The 25332-nt window shown below is 41.6% G+C and overlaps 1 protein-coding gene across 1 annotated transcript; it reads right to left on the reverse strand.

Annotated features, from left to right (window-relative positions):
- Positions 1-19189: 19189 nt before the first annotated feature.
- Positions 19190-24754, reverse strand: LOC100010949 (protocadherin-8). Its single transcript, XM_001362689.5, has 3 exons — positions 21894-24754; positions 21507-21714; positions 19190-20147 (listed from the first exon to the last, which is right to left on the reverse strand). The coding sequence occupies exons 1-3, from the start codon at positions 24519-24521 to the stop codon at positions 19774-19776; spliced, it is 3210 nt and encodes a 1069-aa protein (XP_001362726.1). The 5' UTR covers positions 24522-24754; the 3' UTR covers positions 19190-19773.
- Between the last annotated feature and the right edge of the window lie 578 nt (positions 24755-25332).

Genomic DNA, 25332 nt, shown 5'->3' on the forward strand with positions numbered 1-25332 from the left:
AGTCAGAGAGAGATATATGGACTATTGTCCTTCTTCTTCTGCCTTCAAATCAGCCAGGCCACCTCCAACTTGATTATCCCAAGTCCCAGAGATAAACCCAGCTTCTTCCTTCATAGTCACCACCATCAGCCAAGAAGCCCACAAAATCAGTTAGCAGTTGGCTCTTGCCTTCAATTGTTTCCCAGTCACATTCCAAATGGAATCTTCCTTTGATTGACAGCTGATCAATCTCCAGGTTCTTGTCTTGCAGCATGCCTTGTAATTTCTCTCTTCTCCACAGAGGCCAAATTTGAACCTAGGACCTCTTATCTTTCAACCCACCAAGCCACCTATCTGCCCCTTTCTTTCTCTCTTGTAGCGAGAAGGCATCTAAATTTTAGCATGATATGGTGGGATCATTTAGGACCCAGAGTCAGGAAGATCTGGTTTTGAATCCTGTCTCTGATGCTCATAAGTTATATGACCTTGAACAAGCCACTAACCCTAAGCTTCCCCTCATTAAAAATGAAAGTAATAGGGGATAGTTAGATAGCTCAGTGGATTGAGAGTCAGGCTAAAGATGGAAGGTCCTGGGTTCAAAATCATTATTATTAAATATATTATTATATGGGGCTTCTAAGTGGTCCAGTGGATAGAGTACCAGCCCTAGAATCAGGAAGACTCATCTTCATGGGTTCGAATCTGTTCTCAGACACTTTCTAGCTGTATGACTGTGGGCAAGTCACATAACCCCCTTTGCCTAGCCCTTATTATTCTTCTGTGTTAGAACTTATACACAGTATTGATTCTAGGATGGAAGGTAAGAGTTCATTTTAAAAAATAAGAAAATAATATTTTATTACCAACCTGATAGGCTTATTACGAGGATCAAATAAGATAATATTAAGTGCCTGGTGAACTGTAAAGCCTCCTATCAATGGTGTCAAACTCAAATAGAGAAGGGGAGCCACTGCCAGAATAAGTATTCCTGCTGCCTTCATAGTGACCATTTAAAAATGCTGTATCACCTATGTTCTATTGTATTTTTGTTTATTTTTGTAAAGTATCTCCCAATTGCATTAAAAAAATCTGGTTTGGCTACATGGGGAGCTTGGAGGGAGGAGATGTGGTCCCAGGACAGCATGGTTGGCACCTCTGCACTCATTGTCAGCCATTAGGATACTTTTTTTTCCAAGACTGAAATGTAGCTTCATCCTACCTTTTGTCAGACAGTATGTGAGGTTCTATTCAGAACACCAGGGAAAGGCATTAGGACTCAGAAGCATATGAATAGAGCAGAATGGAAGATGCCTGAAATATTTGATGGCGCTCTTTGGTTGTAGTCAACCTACCTGGCTTCATAGCGGTTAGAATCCTCAAAGGAGCAATCCCTGCTCTTCACCAGGTGGTCTTCACAAGAAAACTGGGTCCCTGAGATTTCTTGGTTGCATCCGATTCCATTTTCTTCGTACAGAACCAGCCGGAGGGTTTTTGCCTCTTTATCACCTGGTGGAATGGAGGAGGTCAGCCAGAATGCCAGCACAGCAACTCAACTGGTAAATGATGTAAAGATGAACATGAGCCCAGATAACTGTCCTGGCTAAATCTCTCTATTTAATCAACGCTACTAAAGACAGAGAGGATGGTATGGCTAGGAAACAGACAGGCTGGCATCTCTTCTGGAAAATGACTTGATGGGTTTTCTGGCAATAATTGTGACCTGCCTCCTGAGGTTGGTGTGAGGAATGATGGATAAAAATGATCCAAATGGTTTGGGAAATGAGGTGCTGTTTCTGGCATCACAAAACGGGAGCAGCTCCATAGATGTGATTCATACAACATGACAAAAAACAAAAGGAACATTTATTCTTTCAACAAAATTTATCAAGTATCTCTTATGGAAGCAGAGTGTTACAATGGAAAGAGCACTGAGTGGGGAGTCAGAAGACTTCTCTGAGCCTCAAGTTCCTCATCCATAAAATAGGAAAGTTGAACTAGGTGTCATCTGAGGTTCCTTCCAGCTCTAGATTTAAGATCTTATATACAAAGCAGCTATTGTGCCAGGTTCTGGGGGTATGATGATAAATAAATTATACAGAATCTGCCCTGGAGGAATTTCTACTCTACACAGGCAGGATGTAGAGATGGTATGAATGTAAATAAAATATAATACAAGGTAGGAGAGTGGTGGGGGCAAAGAAGGGATCTAGAAAAAGTCCTCTTGAAGAATTTTTTGAAGAATTTGCAGGGGAGAATGTTTTCTGTTTGAGGAATCAAAAGTCCTAGAGAAGGTGGCATTGAACTGAATCCTCCAGAAAGAGAAGACTTCTGAAAAGCAGAATTTCCCATTCCAGAAGCAGGACAAGTCTTAGACAAATGTATAGAAGTGGAAGACAGTATATCGAGATCTGGCACCAGCCAGTAGATAAGTTTATCTGCAATATGCTTGATGCTTTGCTTCATGGGGGCTAATGTGAAATGAAGTGTGGGCTAGACATGGAGTCAGAAAGACCTGAGTTTAATATCATTATTATTAAATATATTATTATATGGAGCATCTAACTGGCCTGGATAGTGGTTAGAGTACCAGCCCTAGAATCAGGAGGACTCATCTTCATGAGTTCAAATCTGGCCTCAGACATTTACTAGCTGTGGGACTCTGGGCAAGGTACTTAGCTTTGTTTGCCTCAGTTTCCTTATCTGTAAAATGAACTGGAGAAGAAATAGCAAACCTCCCCAATATCTTTGCTAGGGAAACTCCAAAAGGGGTCATGGAAGACTGAAATGACTGAACAACAACAAATGCGAAATGCAGAATAGGGCCAGATTTGTTAGGGTCTTAAATGTTAGTCCAAGGGATTTGTAGTTGTCCTAGAAGCAGGAGGCAACCAAAGAAGGTATTTTTAAATTTTTTGTTTTATTAGGGGAGTCAGGACATGAGTCATACGTCCTAGAAAGAATTGTACTTTAGAAAGATTATTTGTCTATGCAGGGGATAGATTAGAGAGGGGAAAGACTGGAAGTAGGGACATCAATTAAAATGGCAGTGACAGTAGTCTAAGTAAGAGGTAATGGGTGCTTTAACAAGGATGAGTGTGAATGGAGAGAAGAGGATGATGCAAGAGATTCTGGGGAGGTAGAATTGAAAAGTTCTTTTAAATGAATGAATGAAAGAAAAAAATCCCACTTATTAAGTGCTTAATATATGCAAAGCACCGTGTTAAAACAGTAGGTATTATAGAAAAGCAAGATAACCCTGGCTCTCAAGGGACTTCCATTCTAATGGGGGAGATGACACATATAGGAGATTTAAGCTTCAAGTCCAATGGAAAGGCCTCATGGTTTTTAGGGTTCAGCAGATGGTAATACACCATCTTAACATTATTTCTAATGACAAAACCACATCTGATTCTGATACTGATTGCCAAGGACTTAAGTGGCAGCTAGGTGGTATGGGGGATAAAGAAGTGGGCCTACAATCAGGAAGACCCAAGTTAAAATCCTGCCGCAGATATCTACTAGCTTTGTGACCCTGGGCAAGTCACTTAACATCTGTTGCCTCAGTTTCCCCGCCTGTAAAATAATAATAGTACTCACCCCTCGGCCAGAGTTGCTGGGAGGATAAAATGAGATAATATCTATAAAGAATTTTGATAATCTTGAAGTGCTATGAAAATTCTTCATATTGTCATAATCATTCTTATTATTTTCAATGACTATAGCTTCAGCAAGGGCAGAGGTTGCAACCACTGTAAAATCAGTTGCTGAGTCACATCTCCCTAAGAATTAATTCCTTGTGTGGTGGCTATGGGGGCCAGGCCAGTGGCCTGGGATTTCCTGCTCTTCCCAGAGATCTGGGGCTCAGGTTCCTGAGCTGTCCCTAGTGGGATATATGGAGGCGTGGGGTTGGGGTGATGGCAGTGGTCTGGTTCACCTGGTTCATTTGACTTTTTGTCTCCTTCTTTATGGGGCTTTGTGCTCTGCGGCAATGGACTGAATTTTGGATGAGAGTGGAGATGATGGCGAGGGAAGAATTAAAGAGGCTGCTGAGTTGGTGACCATGGTATCAATGGAAAGAAAGGAAATTAGGAGAAGACAACAATTCAAGGGGGGGGGGTGGATAATGAGTTTAATTTTGGAATGAATTAAGGAAAGTGAAGAAAGTAGAGAGCTGAGGAAATGATTTAGGTAATTGAAAGCTTGTGTTTTTACTTGTTATAGCCAGAACTTAGATTTGGAATTGGAAGGGATTTTAGAGGTCATTTAGTCTAATTCTCTCATTTTTGTTGATGTTTAGTTATTTTAGTTGTGTTTGACTCTTCATGACCCCATTTGAATTTTTTTTTTAGCAAAGACAATGGAGTGGTTTGCCATTTCCTTCACCAATTCATTTTACAGAGGGAGAAACTGAGGCAAACAGACCCACATCCAGTAAGGGTTTCAGGATGCATGTGAACTCAGGTCTCTCTTACTCCAAGACTGGTGATCCATCCACTGCACCACATAGCCATCTGCCATTTTTACAGATGAACAAACCTTGTCTAGACCACACAACTCGTTAGTATTCAAATCCAGGTCCTCTGACTCCTAATGCTTGCCTCTCTACAACATACTGACTATTGGATTCCCAGAAAACTCATTTTGAGCTAGAAGAAAGCTTTGGTTTCCTCCTTGATTTCATGTGTAGGTCCTGGCTTGAGAGAAAGCTCACAGTGCACAAGTTGAAGAAAGACAGAAAATAAACACAAAATCGAGCTCATGTAAAGTGTGTGCATGGTGAGCAGAGAACTACTGTAGATTCTTAGCATTCCTGTAGCCATCACATCCATAAAGGATTCCAGTGAGACAGATGATTAAGAGCATTTGGCAGGGAAGGAGAATAGAGAGGGCAAATTAGGGTTGTAAGTCATCTGCTGAATAGCTATGGGCATCTATTTTTTTGCAGTCTATCCCTAGCCTTCCTGAAATTGTAGTAGGATTCCATCACCATGAAAACTCACCCTGGGTCTATTTCCTACAGACAATACTCCTCAAAGCCACCCTCTGAGGACTATGTCAGGTAGAAAAATGAACTAATTAGCCAAGGTCCCAAGAAAAGGAGCTTAAAATGAAAATGAACATGGAAAATAATTTTTTGGATGGAATATATTTTGATGTTATAACTAACAACACATCTTCTATTTCTACAGAACAGTGATTAAAGAAGTAACATGATATAGTGTTATGCAAGGGTCTGTACCTGGGAGTCAGTATATCTGGATTCAAATTCTAGCTCTGCCATAAATAAATAAATTGTATAATCTTGGATCGTCACAACTTATCTGAACCTCGGTTTCTTAATCTATTAAGTGAGAGTGGTGGATGAGGTCCTTTTCAACAATTAATATTCTATGATTCAGTGAGATGAAGATTTTGCAATAATTGGGTTTATTTGATGCATGCATACAGCCAATTCAGAAAATTTAGTTCCTAAAAAAACCCTGAAAAAAGCATAAACCCCCTTGTGGAGTTTTTTTTTAAAGGGAAGGAGGAGACAATCACCTAATGACTTTTATTTCATCTCAAAGAAAATGCAGAAATTACAAGAAGGACTTGTTTTAGTCTAAAATAAGCCCCACAAATCTCCTTCCTCCCTGAGAGTTCTACCTTCCATTCAGCAACTGATATACCTTCCCCTCATAGTTCCACTCTATGATTTGTACTCCCTTTAGAAGGAAAATTAACTTTGGACTGCTAGAGAGGCAACTTTCCACCTCTTCATTCTAGTGAGTCCCATTTTTCATCCCAGAGTTGTAGCCATGTCTCTAGTTTATCTTCACAACATCTCTCATATGTACCTCTGTCTCTTCACTCACACAATCGCCAGCCATGTTTGGATTCTTATCACTTTTTGCTTGGACTATTACAAGTGTCTTTCTCAAGTCTCTCTTTCTATTCCAGTCCACTCAGCTTCCAAAATAACCCTCCTAATGCCCAGGTTTGTTCATGTTACCTCCCCACCACCTTCATTTAATAAACTCTATGGACTCTCTATTCAGCACCAAATCTGAAACTTTCTGTTTGCCTTTTATATTTAAAATGTTCAATTAATCAGAATCTAATTTCTTTCCCATAAGCTCCACCCCCACTGCAAATATGCACACTTGAAATTCTTGTATTGTTCATTAAAAAAAATCTGTCTCATTCTGCCCTCTGAGTGCATCAGTCTTCTGGCAGGAGGTGGGTAGCACTTTTCATCATGGGTCTTCTGGAATCATGGTTGGCTATTGTGTTGATCAGAGTCCTTAAATCTTTCCAAGTTATTTGTGCTTACAATATTTTAATATTAAGAATTTTTTTTTGGTTCTCATTCATTTCACACTACACCAGTTCTTCATCAAGTTTCCCAGGTTTATCTGAAAATCAATCAATCAATCAACATAAATGAAATGCCTACTAGGTGCTAGGAGCTATGCTAAAGCACCGGGGATAGAAAGGCTAAAGGTAGTCCCTACCCTAAGTACCTTATCATCTAGTGGGGGAAGACATCAAATAGAAGCTGAAAGGTGGGGATAGTTCAGGGAAGGTACCAGGAGGCAGGAATAGTGAAGCTGATGTCCCTTTTATCCTTTATTACTGCACAAAAAATATGCTATTATATCCATAAACCTTTTTGGAGTGTATGGGGGTGTTTAAGGAGAATCATCACCTTTGAGGTGAGGGCTTATGGAACTCTTTTCAGGACTGCTTATCCACCTTTGGTACCTACTTTTCACTCAGCTCTTATAGATGGTTCCAAGAAGCTGAAGTGTGTGCAGTGACCACACTCTGGCAAACACATCTTGGCAAATGGATTAAACCAGGTGGAGGGTAACCAAGAGGCTTTAAGACCATCAGTGACTTAGGGGATGTCTACCCCAAGCAGGTGAATACATCTCCTAGCAGAACAATTTGTTCCAATGGTAATGAAGGTGGTGGCACATGCTTAGAGCTTGCTTAGAAACTGAAGATGCCAATGTCATTCACTGCAAATCTGACCATGGCCAGTCATCTTGACTTTTGTCTTGCCATGGTACTTTGATGACAATGGAAGAGAGAGTGAGGCTGATGACTGTGTGACTCTGCCTCAAATCTAATTCATGTGCAAGTCACCTGTTCTCCTCAAAAACAAAGGGCAAATAACAACAAACCTTTGTATTCAGTCATTTCCTAATTAATGGGCACCATCTTGGTTTCTAGTTCTTTGCAACCGCAACAAAGAGCTGATAAGAATTAAAATAATTATCAGTCCTTTCCCCTCTTTCTTTGATATCTTTGGGGTATAGACTTAGAAGTGATATCACTGGATCAAAGAATCTGCACAATTTAGTAACAGTTTGGACATAGTTCCAAACTGATTTCCAGAATGTTAAGTCACAGCTTGATTAGCAATGCCTTAACATCTATGTATTAACCCCTCCAACATTTGACACTTTCTTTTTTAAAAAAATTATTTAATTGATAAATTAAGAAAACTTTCCCATGGTTACGTGATTCCTGTTCTTTCCTTTCCCTCCTCTCTCCCTCCCCTGTAGCTGATGCGCAATTCCACTGGGTTTTGCATGTGCCATTCATCAAGACTATTTCCATATTATTGATACTTGCACTAGGATGATAGTTCAGAGTCTACATCTCCAATGATATCCCCATTCACCCATGTGATCAAGCAGTTGTTTTTCTTCTGTTTCCCATAGTTCTTTCAGACACTTTCCTTTTTTGTCAACTTTGGCTGCTTGATGGGTGTGATGTGAAACTTCAATGTTGCTTCATTTTGCATTTCTTTAATCATTAGTATTTGGAGCATTTTTTCATATAGTTATTATTGATAACTTGGATTTCTTCCTCAGAAAAGTGCCTCTCCTTATCCTCTGATCATTTATTAGTTAGGGAATAGCTTTCCTTTTTATACCAATTCATTATGTATCTTAGCTAAATGAGAACTTTATCAGATTAACTCCCTACAAAGATTTTTTCTGCTTTTACTTGTTTCTCTTCTAAATTTAACTGCATTGGTTTTATTTATGCAAACTCTCTGACTTTACAACCTTTTATAATCTGACCCCTTCCCATCTTTGTGGTCTTACACTTCAGTCTCCTTCATGTACTCTGATTCAGAAACATTGGCCTTTTTGTGGTTACTTGACATTTATTTTCTGATTCTGTATTTCTCTACCTGTAATGCTCTCCCTCATAACTCTTGGCATTCTTAGATTTCTTTTTTTTTTAACTCTAATCTTCTGTCTTAGAATGGACACAAATAGCAATTCCAAGACAGAAGAGTGACAAGGACTAAGCAATGAGGATTATGTGATTAGCCCAGGGTCACAGAGCTAGGAAGTATTCGAGGTATGATTTGAACCCAGGACTTCTGTTGCCATGTCTGATGCTCTGTCCACTGAGCCACCTAGCTGCCTCCATCTCTAGATTTCTTTTACATAGCTCAAATCTCACTTTCTACAGGAGAACCTTTTCTCCCCCTCTACTGCTGTCTTTCCCCTAAGATTTTCTTCCATTTATACTGTTCATTTCTAGTATATTTATTTTTTGCAAGTTGGTTCTTTCACTAGAATGTGAATCCTTGGGGTTGAGGACCATGTTTTTTTGCCTTTCTTAGACAAAAAGGCATCTAAGTGACACAATGGATAGGGGACCAGACCTGGAGTCAGAAAGACTCATCTTCCAGAATTCAAATCAGACACTTATTAGCTGGGTGACTCTGGGCAAGTCACTTAATCCTGTTTGCCTCGGTTTTCTTATCTATAAAATGAATTGGAGAAGGAAATGGCAATTCACTCCAACATCTTTGCCAAGAAAACTTTAAATGGAGTCCTGAAGAGTTGTACATGACTGATAAACATCTAAACTCTCACATCCCCAAGCTTAGCACAAATCTTGGAACATAATAAGCAAGTTTTAGTAAATGTTCGTGGACTGACTGACTCTAATACTAGTCAAAGGGCTTGTACTCCTCCTGGAAGGAAATCAAATCAATTTGGGGTTGTTAGGGTCTCTCCTGTGAGAGCTATATGACTCTGGAAGAAAGAGTGAGACTGATGACTTTGTGAGACTTTGGCTCACTTAAATCCAATGAATGCTCGTTAAGACATAGCCCCATGATGTCCTTGGTCCCCTTTGAAAATGAAGAATGAACAACAACATAGGGATGTAATCACAAAAGTAAAAATCTAGGTCTTTTACCCCCCTGTGTCATGGCTTAGTCCCTTGCTGCTCTTCACATTTTGGAGTCATGCACCCTCTTCTCTTCAAGCAGTTAATCAGAAATTCCTTTTCTTATGAGAAGGTTAGATCTTACAACATTTAAAATTGGGACTGTTAGAGAAACAATGCTCAGAACTTCCTTTTCTCAAGCTGTCTAGATGCTCAGCAATTTTCATTAACTGAAAGTGTAGATTCTCTCTCCTGGATGCCAGGATACCCAACTGTATATGTCCCTGGGCTTCTGTCTTAACTCCCAAAGGCAAAGAACTTGGGATCCAGGAATACTCACTGCTCTACCACTGGTCTCCATTGTCACTATCTCTTGAGCTAAAAGATGGCCATCTTTGGGAATGAGGATGGATGCCAATTTGCAAATGCCTCTCAGGGACAAAGGACTACTTTCAGATTTCTGGTCTGTGACCTATATTGATTTCTTTCTAAATTTCTCTTAAAAGGGTGACAGAGCCACTCATCATCACTTTCTTCCCTTAGTCCCTCAGCCCCTCATTCAAAAGATTCTGGGATGCTATGGATTAGGTTCTAAAGCTTATCCACAAATAATACTTTTTTCTTCCTTGTGTCATTTGCTTTCCCATAGAATAATTCAGGAAAATCTCCAAAATAAAACAAGTATAGTTCATGTTTATGATGTCCTAGGTGTGGACACAGGATTCCCAAATCTTACATAGGTACTCAACATTTACGATGATTATTGCATACGAGCCAGACTATTTCTCTTCATAGAGAATGTCCAAGATGCTAAGAATTCACTGGAGTCAATGAAGAAATTTTTTTGTTGTTCAGTTGTATCTGACTCTTTGTGTCCATCCACTCTCTCTAGAAGTGTGGCCAAGTTCTTGTTGTTTCCATGACTCTTGGCATCTCATCTCCTCCTTTTGTCTTTAGTGTTTCACAAAATTAGGGTCTTTTCCAATGAGTCCTGTCTTCTCATCATGTGGCCAAAGTATTTAAGCTTCAGTATTTGACCTTCCAATGAATGGTCTGAATTAATTTGTTTAAATATTAACTGATTTTACCTCCTTGTTATCTCAAAAGTCTTCTCCAGCACCACAATTCAAAACTGTGATGCTTAGCTTTCTTTATAGTCCAACTCTCACAACCATACATTGCTATTTGAAAAACTATAACTTTGACTATATGAATCTTTGTCAGCAAAGTGCGTGTCTCTGCTGTTTAGTCTGCCTTCTAGATTTGCCATAGTTTTCCTTCCTAGGAGCAATAGGTTTTTAATTTCATGGCTACAGGCACTACCTGCAGGGACTTTTGAGCTCAAGAATATAAACTTTGACACTGCTCTCATTTCTTCTCCCTCTTTTTGCCAGGAAGTGATGAAACTAGTTGCCAAGATCTTATATTTTTTATGTTAAGCATCAAGCCAACTTTTACAATCTCTTCTTTCACTCTTATCAAGAGGTTTCTTAATTCCTCTTTCTGCCATCATAGTGGTATCATCTACATATCTCAGGATTGTTGACATTTCTCCTGGTGACTTCAGTTTCAGTTTTTGATTTTCCAGTCAGTTACACATGGTGTACTTTGCATATAAGTTAATAAATAAGGTGACAGCATACAGCCCTGGCATACTCCTGTTCTAATCTTAACCCAACCATTCATTGCTTCTTTTCCTGCACACAGTTTCCTCAGGAGACAAGATAATCTGGTACTCCCATCTCTTTGAGGACTTGGCACATTTTGATGTGAACCACATAGTTTTTGAAGGCTTTAGTGTAGTGAACAAAGCAGATGGTTTTTCTGGAACTCCCTCACTTCTCCATAATCCAGTGAATATTGGTGATTTGACCTCTAGTCCCTCTGCTTTTTAAAAAACCAGTCTGCTCTTCTGGTAATTCTCAGTTCATATATTGTGGAAGCCTATATTTCAGAATCTTCAGCATAACCTAATAAGGTTATGTTTGTGAGATGAGCACAATTGTTCAGTAATTTGAATATTCTTTGTCATCCTTGTTTAGAACTGGCATATGAAATGATCTTTCAAATACTGTTGAGTTTTCCAAATTTGCTGGCATATTGAATGCAGCACTTTAACAGCATCATGTTGTAGAGTTTTAAATAGCTGAGCTGGAATTCCATCACCCCCATTAGTTTTGTTGTTAGCAATGCTTGTAAGACCCACTTGACTCTATTCTCCAGGATTCTCTATTCTCTCTGACGTTAGAGCAGTAACTATACTGTTGTATGATATCTCCCCCTCCTAGTCTTATTGTGGTGGAGAGACTTGAGGAGCTCAGTGAAACTATGAGCTAGGTTTAACAGGATTAGCCAACATGGACAAGTTTTATTGAAGAATTCTGATCAAAGATGATCCCCGAGAGAAGGAAATAGCAAACCATTCCAATATCTTTGTTAAGAATACCCCATGAATAATGGACAAATGCAGATGCACAAAGCACTCAAATATCTCATGCATTCCCTCTGCCCTGAAAGAGTTACCAAATTTAGGAACAGTGTTGGGGAAACCTTCTACAATTCCAGTGACTACCTTTCCCATAGAGTCCTAAAAATTCTCCCTAAGCCTAGTTGTACCAATATGTCAACATGTTTTAGAGTTTGCTAACCCAGCAACATACTTCTCTTTGGATCCTCATTGACTGAATAGCTCACTGATTTTGCCATCCAAGTAAGGTGCTTCAGAAAAAGCACATGGACTTTCTTTTTATTTCTCAAAGGAGTATGCTGTGTTGGAAATGATCTCTTCAAGATCCATTGCTTGAACTCTGAAATTCTGGAACTCATCAACTTTTGGAGTTTTCAAGAAGACAAATCTCAAGGCTAGTGCTACCTAAGAAATCTCTTTCTGTTCTTGAAAGCTAATTCAAGGGTCTAGTTTCCCAGGGAATTGAAATGTAAAGGTTAAATTTAATGATGGGACAATAATTTTTATGAAATTATGTGGTTGTCAGTATTTATTATATCTTTATCTTGAGTCAGAAATTTATTTACAAATATATACAAATAAACAATAAAGAAGAGAAATGTGAGGGGCTAGAGAGGTTATCTATCCTATTAACCTAAATGCTTTTTCTGGGTCTGCTTAATACAGGCAGAGATTAATTATCTCTCAATCAGGAAGGCTGGTGGTGAGTAACCATTTGGCCAACTCCAAGATGGAAGCTAGTCTCTTAGGAAACTAGAAAAGGAGCCAGCCTTTCACTCACCCAACAAATTAGTCCAGGAGTCAGAGTCTAAGTTGAAGCCAAGCTCCAAGCCCACAATCCAAGCTGTAGTCTCCATTGAAGCCCTTTTGAAGACTATCTCCAGAAGGCAATTTCTTCAGACTATCTTTTCAAAGACATTCTGCTCTGAGGGAGTTCAAGGTTTGCTTTTATGGTGACTTCTTGTCCCTGCCCCTCTTCAAGGGACCAGTCACAGTCTCCAAATTGTCTAGCACTGCCTAGGGGGCAGTGTCTATGGGATTCATACCTCTCATCCTCTGAAGGTATAAACTCCTTATCAAAGGATTCACAAGTTTCTGAGTTAAAAAGGTGGAGCTCTCCAAGTAAGTGACTGTGAACTCCCTTACTTAGTGTTAAGTAGGGGTGTTTTTAAGGTTTTGGTTGATTAATTCAACATAGACAAAGAGAATAAAGATCCCCTTTTACAATCCCCCCTGTGATTCTTTGGGAGACTAGTCTCCCCAATGAATCATTTAACATAACCAACTTATACCTCTAAAGATCTTCTAGCTACAGGTGCATACAATATTGCAATTTTTTAAGAGGGAAACTACAATAGTTAGAGATAAGTGGGAAACAGAAGAGAGAGAGAACAAAACCAATGTTTGCTAGGTGCATTGACAAAAAACCAGTTAGGGGGCAATTGTCTTTGGCATACAAGTTTACATTCAAAATACCTGTGTTCAAACCTACCACAGTTTAGTCAGTTATACTCCAAAGTTCATGCTGGATCTTCTGGAACTGTGGAGGTTTCTTCAGACATCTTTATGTTGTCTTTTTCAAACAATTCATCTTCTAGATTCAAAGAGTTAAATTTATTCGATCCCCAACAATTCAATCAATTATGCTCCGAGGTTCATTCTGGGTCTTCTGATGCTGTGGAGGTTTCAAAATACCCTTTCTTCTTCATAGGGTACTGGGATTCAGGAATTTAAAAAATCACTCAAGCTACATGGAAGCACATGGTATCTCAATGTGTTTCTTCTCTAAAGTAGCTGTTATTAAATTTATGTGTGTATGTGTATGCACACACATGCATGCATGAGGGCATGTTCATTCATCCTTGCTGTACTTCAGAAGGCTCAAGTGAAAAGGGGAAGGAAGTCTTCAAGAATTGAGTATTAGAGAGTGAGAGTAGCTGCTTTTGGCACATCCTTTCTTGTAACCCCATCTGCTTGATGAAGAATTTATTCAATTTGATAGGAGACTAACAATTAACCACATCCCATAATCTGATTAAGTTTGAAAAATGTCTTGATTTGATAAAAAGGATTCTTTTGATCCACTCCCCATCCCTTACAAGAAAAATGGCATGGGGTTAGGAAGTTTCACACTGAGCCTATTGGGACATAACCAAATCTGCTGTGACTGAATGAAAGATGTTGGTTTACCTTTCTTAAATCAGGAAAATTTACTCTTAATTGGCATGAGCTGGTTCTTCAATATTTTCCAAAATTCATGGAGCCATGCAGACTGTAGCAAACCTGGCAGGTTGAATTTCTTTCTATCACATTTGATTCTGCTTCTTGTGTGTAGATGTGTCCTTAATAAGATGCAACAACCAGGAGAGATAGAATCTTTTGCCAGTTTAGTATATAGCTCTGGCCTTTTGTGTTTGATTTTTTTGTTGGTTGGCAGGCAGAATTTTCATTCTTCCTCTCTCAGTTACTGGAAGTCCAGGAATCCGCAGTTTTTAACCTTGTTTCACAAAGCATCGTTCTTTATTCCCACTTCTAATCATCATTTCCCCACTGCTTTAAAGAAAGGCTCTATCTGATGGTTAAAATGGTGGCTTTTAAAAGCAATTGGTTCTATTTCTATCAGATTGTTCAATTCTTTTGAGACTCAAGCTGTCACTGATCCCCTGGCACTTTGTCTCCTTTCGTAAGGAGGGGTTAATAACTACTGTATTGAATTATTATAGAGAGAAGTATTGAAGCTGGATAAGGTGTTTGTGAAAACTGGGGAAATTCTGAGTTACAGACTTCTGTAGAAATTCCCAGCCCTGCATTATTTCAATAGTGTTTGCTTTCAGGCTGTTCAGTAGTTCAAATTACCCTTGTGGTAGTGAATGTAGTATCATGGTGAACATGTTTGTTCTTTCAAAATGAGTTTTTAAAAATGATCAAAGCTGGTATTTGTCAAGTAAAATTAGCTGAAGACCCTGCTAAAAATAACTGGGGAAAAAAGCATGGCAAGGAACTTATCCTGACAACAGAATAGTGTTTTTCTCTTTTAAAATATCGGTATTTGGAGAAATATATCCTGTTTTCATTCTATTTTAGAGTGCACTTTCCAATATCTATTGCAACCACTTACATTTTAATTTTCTTAAGTGGTTTCCTTGATGGATATTTTATTATAGGAAGTATAGGACAGTCTTGCCATCAGGGTAGGGCCTAGACAAACTTATGAAGTAAATACATTTTGTGTCTTTCTCACTGGTGACACTCTTTGGTCTCCTTGCGTCTCTGCTCAGCCCCACAGACTAGGTGATCTTTGTGCCCTTATATTAGCCTTTGGTCTCTCAGAGCTGATACACTTCACTTTTTCTGACCCTCCCTAGCACTGTTGCTTGTTTCAGACTTCTAATCTCTTTCCCTTTCATTCAAAACTTCTCTTTGTTTCTGTTCCCTCAGGGTTCTATTTCTGTTCTCTGCAAGGACTAATCTAATAAATGACTTCATGCTAGTGTCAATAACAGATAAGGACTTAATATGTTATTCTTCTTAGAGAACATGCTTGCATTTTTAAGTGATCTTTGATATAATAACCTCAAGGTAAGACTTTTGGGGATTTCAGGTTCTTTGGCTACTAGGCAGGGGAAGTATTTTTGCACAGGGATACTCTTGGGAACCCCTCAAATTATAACAGATGGGCAACTCTGCTGTCTCTGAAAAATGATCTGTCAGACATATGGAGGGGTGGTGCAGTCTAGGCATAGTAGAAGGCACCTTCCAGTCTTGTGAGTGTACTGGAAGATCTTCTATCCTAAGTGGCAAAACATAGGGCTGGTTGGATGGCTTCTGAGAAGCAAACTCCAAAGTCACAATATCAGGGACTCCTCCAAAACTACTCTGTTACTGTGTTAAGTAAAGAAGAGATATTAGGAGCAGTAGCAGAGACCTTTAAGATTCCACAATTGTACCAGAGGCCATGAAGACTCCACATTACTTTTATATGCATTATATATGTACCTACTTCTACTTAACCCCTCAACCTTGCTGGGTTTTTTTCTTCCTTTCTGAAGAGGACAAATGTCATCATAATGATGGAGTCAGAGTATGGTGTGCTTGGTTGTGGTTGATGAGCCCAATACATTTGGAAAGCTGTATCATAGCTTGGGCACAAATAGTCCATTAGCAAATTTGGGGTGGAGAAGTCTCTGAATTTATGAAGCTCAGGTTTCTTTTGTGTTATGGCAATTCTGCTTTGCTCATGGAGTACTGGGTCTTCTTTGATTCCGGTATGCCATGCCATTTGGGTGCATCTTGGGCAGTGTCTTCTGTGTCTCACAACTGACACTAAAGTTCTTCAGAGACCTTGAGAGTATTCTTGTACTGCTTCTTCTGACCGCTGTGGGAGCACTTGCCTTGTTCCAGATCTCCATAAAATAGTCTTACATTTGGCATTCAGGCTTACCCAGTATGGGAAAAATGACTGGAATCCAAATAATAAAAATGGAGAAACATATCAAAGTGTTAGAGTAATGGCAGATCATCTATACTTGCTGCTTCTTTTTCTCTTCATAAGTGAAAATAGAGAAAGGCAAGGAAACAAGCATTTTAAGTTTACTATGTGCCAGGCACTATGCTAAATACAGCTTTTCAACTGATCCTCACAACAACTTTGTGAGATAAATACTAATATTACTCCTTTTTTACAGTTGAGGAAACAGAGACATACAGAACTTAAATGACTTGCCCAGAGTCACATAGCTAGTGTTTGAGATTTGATTTGAATTCAGTTGAATTCCTGACTCCAGATCCAGTGCAGTGTGTAAAGGATAATTTTAGCGTTTTGACTTAAAATCTAAATTAATTGGTTGCCAGGGAAAATTCCAAATAATAAAATACTCAAGTCAGCTGGAAATTATGGTGATTTTAATTAATATAGAGAGAAGGGATTGAGGAGAAGAGAGAGAGAGAGGAAAGAGTTAATTTAAACTGCTCCAGTCCAGGCTGAGCCAGGCAGGACTTAAAGGCCTTGGCCAAAGGGGCCTCCCTGAGCCCAAGGGAAAAGGAAGTCAGTCTTATCACTCACCTCAAGACCGTCTCAAGGAAGCTGTCTGAGTGAGCTCCTCCAGGCTGAGTTCCAGGATCGAACTAGTGCCTAGCTGCTCACAGGAAGTGATCAGCCAGATCCACCTCTCCGGGGAAAGAGTTTGAGGGCAGGAAGTGACCTGCCCTATATAGATAGTTTTACATCATTTTCCTGTGTCTCATCTGCACCAATGGTAGAATATCTTGACCTAGGACAGCCCAGGGGGTCTGTCAGCTGTTTCTGCACATTTATGTTGAAGGCCATCCTCCCAGATACTCAATTCTTGCCTATAGGTGCAGACATTCTTGACCTTGTTAAACTAAGTAGGGTGGAGCAATGTAGAGTTCCCAAGACCTGATTCTGTTAGACCAAGTATCTACATTGTTACTAATCAGGAAATAGCTAAATCAGATCTTCTAAAGTATGGTCTGAGTAGGGTGGAGTAGTTTTAAGATTCACAAGTGTCACCCAGCTGGGGTAATGGGTCTTTAAAGGAGTTTAAATACTCCTTTAATAGCTTTGGCAGTGCAGGGATGGTGGTGGTTATTAATAAAGAGTATGGGCAAAATTCTTTGTGATTTTTTTTGAGAGTCCCAATTGCTAATTAAGATACAACTTTTTAGGTTTTCTCATAATGCCTAACTTAATTCCTAGAACTCCTTGAAGAAAAAGAGGACTACTAATTCTGAGAAAAAAGCAAACAAAACTCAAGAACTGAACATTATGCTTAATTTGTGAGAAATCATAAGAAAAAATAAGTTACTTTTGCCTCTTATGATTATTCTCAAAGGGAGGGAAATGAGGCTATGATGTCCTTAGATTTGAAGACTGAATTTTCTCAGAGTTGAATATACTCCAACTGTGTCCCCTTCAACTCCCCCGGCTAGCAAATATAAATACTGGTAATAAAAATAATTCTTTGCTTGATAAGCCTAGCAATATATTTTACCATACTGGAGGATGTTTGTCAAATCTCAGTTTGAGAACCTTAATGCTTGACTCTTCCTTTTTAATAGGATCTTCTTTTATATTATAGCTTCAATAGGAGTGAGCATTCTGAACCTGAACCACTAAGACATACGATCAAAGAAGAAAAGGAACAAGCCTCAAAAGATTGCATTTTAAACTTCTAGTTCATTCTGTACCTTGGTTTGGAAAGATAACAGATTCTCTCTTCATCTGATAGGACATGTTGCCATTTTAGAATTTAGTGGGAGCCTCCATCTTGCCTGTTTTAGACATTTTAGTTAAAGAAGCCAGGACAGGGGACAGGTGGGTCTCTGCCTAGTGCCCCAGTTCATATGGAGCTCAATCACCTGCAGGAATAGTTGAACCTTCCAAATTTGGTGGGTGGCTAAGAGCTCTTGTGTGCCTACCCTGCTGGTGGCTTCAGAAGACACCACTGATCTCAATGATGCCTTCTACAGGAAGTGTCAAGTGCTAGGCTCTTCTTATTATACTGTTACTAGTCACGACTAATAATAAATGAGTACAAAACACGTTAAAAAGTGCTAAATAATACTTCATTAAATGCAATTTACTGGAATTTTCTTTTTTTGGGGGGGTGTATCTCACTTTTATGTTTTTCAAATATTTGAGGAAGACAAAGAAATGTTATATAGGTCAAAGATATGGATTTCCCCCCAATATTTAGAAATTTTTATTAGAAAAGAAATGACTATTTCTTTTTCTAATAGAGGGGAGTACAGTTAGGCAGTATAGTGAACAGAGCACTAGGCCTGGAGTCGGGAGGACATGGGTTCAAATCTAACTTCCTAGTTGTGTGACTTTGGGCAAGTTATTTAACCCTGACTGCTTAGTCCCTGCTGTTCTTCTGATACTAACACAGAAGGTAAGAATTTAAAAAAAAGAAAAAGTAGGATTTCTAAGGAAGAATAGAAGCTTTTCCTTTGTGTCTCGTCTTCTGAGTAGTTTTTTTTCTTCAGATCATCCTCTTTTGCTTTAATGGGAAACTCTTCGAAGGGAGTGATTTTATAAAGTGTTTAGAATATGTGAACGTGTATACACACATCTGTATGTACTTAATAATTACACTTACTATATAATGCATTTTTATATATGTACCTATATGGAGTTATATATGTAGATTACATTAGTGCATTTTTATAGTAGGGAGGGGAGTATTCTGTTTTTGAAATCAGATTGTTGAAAGATTGCCATTTATCAGAGTAAAATAATGGGCGCTTGAAAAAAGGCCTGCACATGTTCCCCTGTTATTTATGAACATGAAGGTACAGGAAACTTGGAGAGAGTGTAGTACCTTGGAAAGAGTACTGGATTTGGAGTCAAAAGAAGCTGGGTTCGAATTCTGACCCTGCTACTCATTATCTAGATGACCATCGGGAGTTCACTTAACTGATATAGACCTGTTTATTCAGTAGTAAAATGAGGGTTGGACTAGACTTCTGGGTTTTTTTCCCCATCTTTAAATCTATGATCCTATGAACGTAAGCCCAAATTCAACAGCGGAGTCCTTAAACACATGACGAATCCTTTATTAGTGTGCTTATAAGTGACACGGTTTACAGAAAACCAAATGTAATTAAATAACATTTAACCTGAAATCTACCACAGACTCAAGGTATACAAGTCACACTTGGCAAGGCAAACTTCACAAACAGTAGGTTGTTGAAGGTGAAAGATAAAGTTCTAGTAAGTGATTCTAACATATTGAGTTTTTGTGTCTTATAGACAGTTCCTTTGGCAATAACTTCCGGTTTTAGCTTTTATTATATAAAAATAGAACAAAATTTCATTATGTACAAACATTACATTACACAATGTACAGGTTAAAAACACTAAGAAAATGACAAGCTGCAAGTCAACGAAAATCGAAAGCATGGTAAAAAAAAATTAAATACTGCACATTTCATAAAAATTACATTAACTACATTTTTTTGTTTGCAAATACCAAACAGTACTGACGTGATTGGAAATATCTTCCAACAACTTCATTTTAAGGCACATCTTGCATATTTATATATACAACACTGAAACGGCCAATAACTTAGGGGCTTTTGGAGTGACCTGTATATGTGTGAATACATGCAGTGTAGGATTAAACATTTTCATTGGTCCCTGACTGAGGGGGCAGGTACCTAGCAGGAGGGGATTGGTAAAGGGGCACCCCAATCTCTTGCAGGTCGGGGAGTCTCCCCGGGCGAGGGGGGGAAAGCAAAGTGATTGTCCTGTCATAGTCTCTGTGCAATACTTTTTCATAGACACTCTGTAGCCCTACTGTCTTAGGTAGCTGAGCCTGGTAGTAGTTGTCCCTTCGAAGGGGATCCCTAGGCAGGGAGGTACTCTTACAGAAGGTGGATAGCTGAGCCGATGGGTGGGGGGACGAGTGAGTGTTGGTTCGACCACAGGATGGGCTCCAGCAGCGGTCCGAGTGACCTAGGATCTTACACTCAGCGGTACAAGCCCATAATCCTAAAGATAAAAACAGAAAAAAAAGAAAATATGAAGATTAGGGTTACACCTACTTGCCTATTCTTCTTGACTCCTACACCCTCCTGCCAAAGAAATGTTATCTAAGCACAGCCTTGCTCAAGAGTCTCTCCTACTCAATCCACTCCAGTGACTTCTTAAATGTAAATTCCTGTTTCATTCTTGGAGCCCCTCCACAAGCTGACCCCAACTTCTTTCCAGACCAGTGAGATATATTTCCCATCGTGCACTCTGTCATCCAGCCCTCTGTTCTTCATTCTCTTATTGCTGTGCCTTTTTCTTGGCATTCCTCCATGCCTGGAGTACACTCCCTCCACTCCTCTACCTCAAAGAGCCCTTCTTTTCCTTTAAGTTACAATTCAGGCACTATCTTCTGCATGAAACCTTTCCTGATTCCTCCCCTCCCCTCCCAAATGCAAGCATCCTGCTTAAATTACATTGTATGTAGTGACTGTACATGTTTACAGTTATCAACTTTATATTTTCAGTATATATTTGTATACAAATTTATTATCTACCTCATTAGAATAGAGAGCTTCTTCCTTCATTTTTTTTGTAACTGTATCCTACCTAACACAGGGTCTGGCACATAGTAGGCCCTTAATAAATACTTGCTGATTCATTTATTCCTTGGGTATATTTTAAAAAAGATGGTAGAAAAAGTATACATCTATTCATGAAATATTCCCTTTTATTTGAAATATTCTGATTTATCTGTGTGTTCTTAGCTTGACTTTTCATTACTCGTATAACAGGAGATTCCTGTGATTGTGGTTGTCAGGCTAAAATCATGTTACTTGTATTATCAATTTTCAACTAGTGACTCAGTCAGCAAATGTTTAAAGTGCCCCTAATACCTTTCAGTGGAAGCTCTAAAACTCTAGGCCATGAATAGATTTTTCTCTGAACAAGAAGCTTTTAGCTGCGTATTAAAGGAATTTATCCTGAAAGACTAGCCCTGAGCCTCTGTCTAAAAGAATGACTCCTCAATTTTTTGAATACTTCATTAAAAAATTAAATTTAGGATGATAATCTGCAGCCAGGATATATGGGAAGTGCAAGAGCATGGTCAGAAGACTTGGGTTCAAATCCTAGCTCTGAGACTTACTCCCTGGGTGACCTAGGGAAAAATCACAACCTCTTATTCTCTCAGTAAAATGGGGAAATTGACCTCAATTGCCTTTGCTTGTACATTTCTGATAGTCTTCCTCTCAACTGTCAAAAGGTGGTTTTTTTTTTTAATTTTAATAAACATAGAAAAGGAAAACTGAGAGGTTAAAATTACCCAGTGTGAGTCTAGGGAAGCTCACAGTGGCAACGAAAATTTCACTGAATCCTTACCACTCTGCATATGGTTGATGAGATCCTTTTTCAGGGCGTCTCCGCTGATGTCAGAATCACTGTCATTAAAATCACTGTCCCCCTTGCCGCTGTCTTTGCCACTGAATTTCTCGGCTTCTCGACCAGAGATGGTGTTGAAGGAGTGACCTTTCCAAATGGCCACAGGAGGCGCCGGTTCTTTTCCATAACCCGGAGAGGAGCCATAGGGCTAGAAAGGGAAAAAGGTTCGAGAGAGATTAGAACAAAAAATGAAAGGATTAAGACAATCTCCCAGTAACTACAGGACACCCCAATCCCTGCCCTCTTTTACCACATCCCCTCCCTACCTCACCAATCCCACTCCCTTACAGATCTCCCAGGGGCAAGTACCCTAGTGAGGCTCCTCACCTCAGCGTGTGCACCTCGGAGTCGCTTCTGCCCTTCGTAATGACAGGTGTTTTCCCTGGCACCGCCGTTACTTTCCGTCCCTGATACTTCAGTGGCAGCGACCACAGTCTGGGAGCTCTCCGGCGTGGAGCCTCCGAAGGGCGCTTTGCCGGCGCTGCTGCCGGTGGGGAAGGCGAGCACGTCGAACATATTGGCTCGAGAGCCGGGACTTCTGTCTTCTGGAGAGCTCGGGGACGAGGGTCCCCCACTGGCGCTCCCAGTCCTCTCCTCTCGGCGTGGCCCTCCTTTGCGCACTTCCTTTTTGCGTCGGTTACAGGTGGTGGCGATGGTGATGATGGCAGCCAACAGCAGTGTGCAGCTCCCCGCCAGCACAATGATCACGATAAGCGGGGTGTCCCATTGTAGTGACCCCGTGCCCCCGAGCCTAGAGCCTGGGGGACGGGAGCGCTCGGGTCCTCCGGAGGCTGCAGGTACCGATGATCCAGTAACACCTCCTGCCGTCACCACGAAACTTACAGTGGCTGTAGTGGAAAGCGGGGGATGACCAGAGTCTGATATTGTCAGCAGGCCCCGGAACACACGACCTGGAGGATCCTGGGACAGATCCCCAGTGAGCACGATCTCCCCTGACCGGCGGCTTATGGAGAAGGCTTCCCGTGGCTCCTGCTGTAGCAGGGCGAAGGTCAGCTCTCCGTTGGCTCCCTCATCTGCATCCCGAGCCTGCACGCGCGCCACAGCCGTATCCCGGGCTGTGCGCCCTGGCACCGCCACCTCCAGGGAACCATTGGCCGGCGTGGGATGAACGAGAACCGGTGCGTGGTCGTTCTGGTCCAGAACCCGCACCTGCACCAGCGTGGTGCTCGACAGTTGCGGGGAGCCACCGTCGCTGGCCTGGATACGCACGTCCAGTTGGCGCAACACCTCGTAGTCGAAGCTCCTCAGTGCGTAGATGGCGCCTGTAGAGGGGTCCACTGAAACATAGGTGGACACAGCCTCCCCTCCCCGACCCACTTCGGCCTCTAATAAACGATAGGTTACCTTGCCATTGCGACCCAGGTCTGGGTCCCGGGCTGCTACAGTGGCAAGGTAGGCGCCTGGAGGATTATTCTCTCGCACAGATACTTCATAGATAGGGCGGGCGAAGAGCGGAGCATTGTCGTTCTCATCTCCCACGCGCACAGTGTAGGGTCTCACAGTGCGCAGGGGAGGGGAACCTCGGTCCTCTGCCACCAGGGTCAGGTTGTACTCGGCGATACGCTCCCGGTCTAGCGGTGCTGCTGTCACCACCAGGTAACTGCCTGCGTAGGCCGGTTGCAGTCGAAAGTGCTCATGTCCATAGAGGGCGCATCTCACTTGCCCATTAGCTCCTGAATCCCTGTCCGAGGTGCTGACCAGCGCCACGAGGCTCTCTCGTGCTGCCCCCTCCGGGATAATCGAGGCCACCCCAAGCTCTGAGCCTCCAGATCCTGCAGAGGAGGCCGAGACAGGGGCGGCAAAGGAGGCGGCGGTGTGTGAACTAGGGGGGTCGTGGACTGCGGCCGTGGCTACCGCCAGAGGGGTGATAGAGATGTCTGGAGCGTTGTCATTCACGTCGCGGATGCGCACAATGACTTTGCAGGTGGCAGAGCGAGGTCCAGGGCCTCTGTCTTGCGCCCTCACGTCCAATTCGTAGGTCTCCTTGCGCTCATAATCCACAGGTCCAGCTAGAGTGAGGCGGCCTGAACGCGGGTCCAAGCGGAAGAGGCGCCGAGCCTCAGGCGGAGTCCGGCTACCAAAGGAGAACACTACATCGCCGTTGGGACCCTCGTCTGGGTCTGCGGCGTCTAGGTCGAGTAGCAGTGAGCCAACGGGTGCGTCCTCTGCCAGCTCCACCTCAGTGACAGCTCCCTGTGGGAAGGCTGGACTGTGGTCATTGGCGTCCAGCACCCGAACGCTGAGGGCGGCTGTAGCAGAGCGCGGGGGACGTCCCCCGTCCTGGGCTACCAGCTCTAGGCTGTAAGTGGCCTGGCTCTCACGGTCCAGCTCCTGAAGCAGCACCAGGTCAGCGCATTTGGCGCCGTCCGCCCGCGTCTGCAGCTCCACGCGGAAGGGGCTGTGTGGCTCGGCCAGACGCAGACTCTGGAGGGCATTGGAACCCACATCCTCGTCCACCGCCACCTCTAAGGGGATACGGGTGCCTACGGCTGCACTCTCTGACACCTCCACGGGAATCTGGGAGCGGGGAAAGTGGGGCGAGTGGTCATTGATGTCTCTCACCTCCACCTCCACGTGCACCAGCCGGAACTGTTCCTGGGAGTAGCTGACCACGTCGAAAGCCAGGATGCACTGCGGAGACTGCCGGCATAACTGCTCTCGGTCAATACCGCTCTCCCCGACGGTCAGTTGTCCGTCAGACTCTCTCACCCGGATCAGAGAGCTGTTGAACTGCTTCATCAGGCGGAAACTCATTTCTCCGGAAGCTTTCATATGCATATCTTCAGCTAACGTTCCTATAACTGTACCTGGGACATCCTCCTCAAAAGTGCTATATCTCACTGTTTTGCTCAGGGCTACTGAGAGTAGCAAGCAAAGGCAGAAAAATTGCAAGGGAAAAAGGTAGGGGTTGCCCCCTTGCCTGACAGGAGTCATGCCACCTGCTCTGATTTGCTCTTTTGAAAGGCTGGGGGCAAGTCCTCCTGCAGTTCCTATGTATTTTTATGCCTCAGTTTAAAGCCTTTCTATCGTCAGGCTCCTATGAGCATGCTTTGCCCGAATTCTCTTCAGAAGAGAAGTGTGCAGTCTGCAGTTTGGGTCCTCCAAGCGCTGGAAATGCCAATGGACCCTCCCTCCCTGCTCTGGCTTCTCAGGCTTCTGAGCCGAGCTGCAGACTCTTGCCTTTAGTAGACACGGATATGCAAATCGACTGAGCCTTACAGCCAATGACAGGCATCTCTTTCACACTGTTCTCCTGAATGCCTCTCAGAAAATCCCTTTAATGTGGAAAGGCTTAGAGAGGAAAACAAGAAAAGAAAATTAGGGAATCTTTTCTTTGTTTTCTTTAACTCTTAAAAAAAAATTTTTTTTTTTTGAGAGCGATCCGCAGATGAGTTGGCACAGGGAGCGTGGAGTAAAATGCGTTGTGTTTTGTTAATTGTACCACTCAAACTCCCTGCTGCTGAACAGGTGCCTTGAGTGCAAATATCTGGAGATTTGACCTGCTCAGTCACTTCTATCTAATTTTGATCTTTTCCTAACTTGTCTGCATATACTACTATTCTTACATAGGCACGCCCCACCTGACCTCTCTCAATATATACTTTTCTTGTCTTTTGAGGATTTGCTCTCTTTTTCTTCTTGCTCAGTAGCAATAGCTCCTCCCACTTAAAAGGGAAACCGTAGGATAATTGGAAATTGATTTTATTTACATTTGCGTCCCTAATTGTGTTTTACTTATGTGAAA

The sequence above is a fragment of the Monodelphis domestica genome, chromosome 8, assembly GCF_027887165.1.
Source record: "Monodelphis domestica isolate mMonDom1 chromosome 8, mMonDom1.pri, whole genome shotgun sequence".
NCBI lineage: Eukaryota > Metazoa > Chordata > Mammalia > Didelphimorphia > Didelphidae > Monodelphis > Monodelphis domestica.

Excerpts from the sequence above, each read along its gene's own strand:
- LOC100010949 (XM_001362689.5), bottom strand. The coding sequence starts at position 24,521 with ATGACTCCTGTCAGGCAAGGGGGCAACCCCTACCTTTTTCCCTTGCAA. Across the intron at positions 21,715-21,893 it reads TCCGAGGTGCACACGCTGAG|CCCTATGGCTCCTCTCCGGG; the intron begins GTGAGGAGCCTC and ends TTCCCTTTCTAG. Across the intron at positions 20,148-21,506 it reads CATCAACCATATGCAGAGTG|GATTATGGGCTTGTACCGCT; the intron begins GTAAGGATTCAG and ends TTTTATCTTTAG.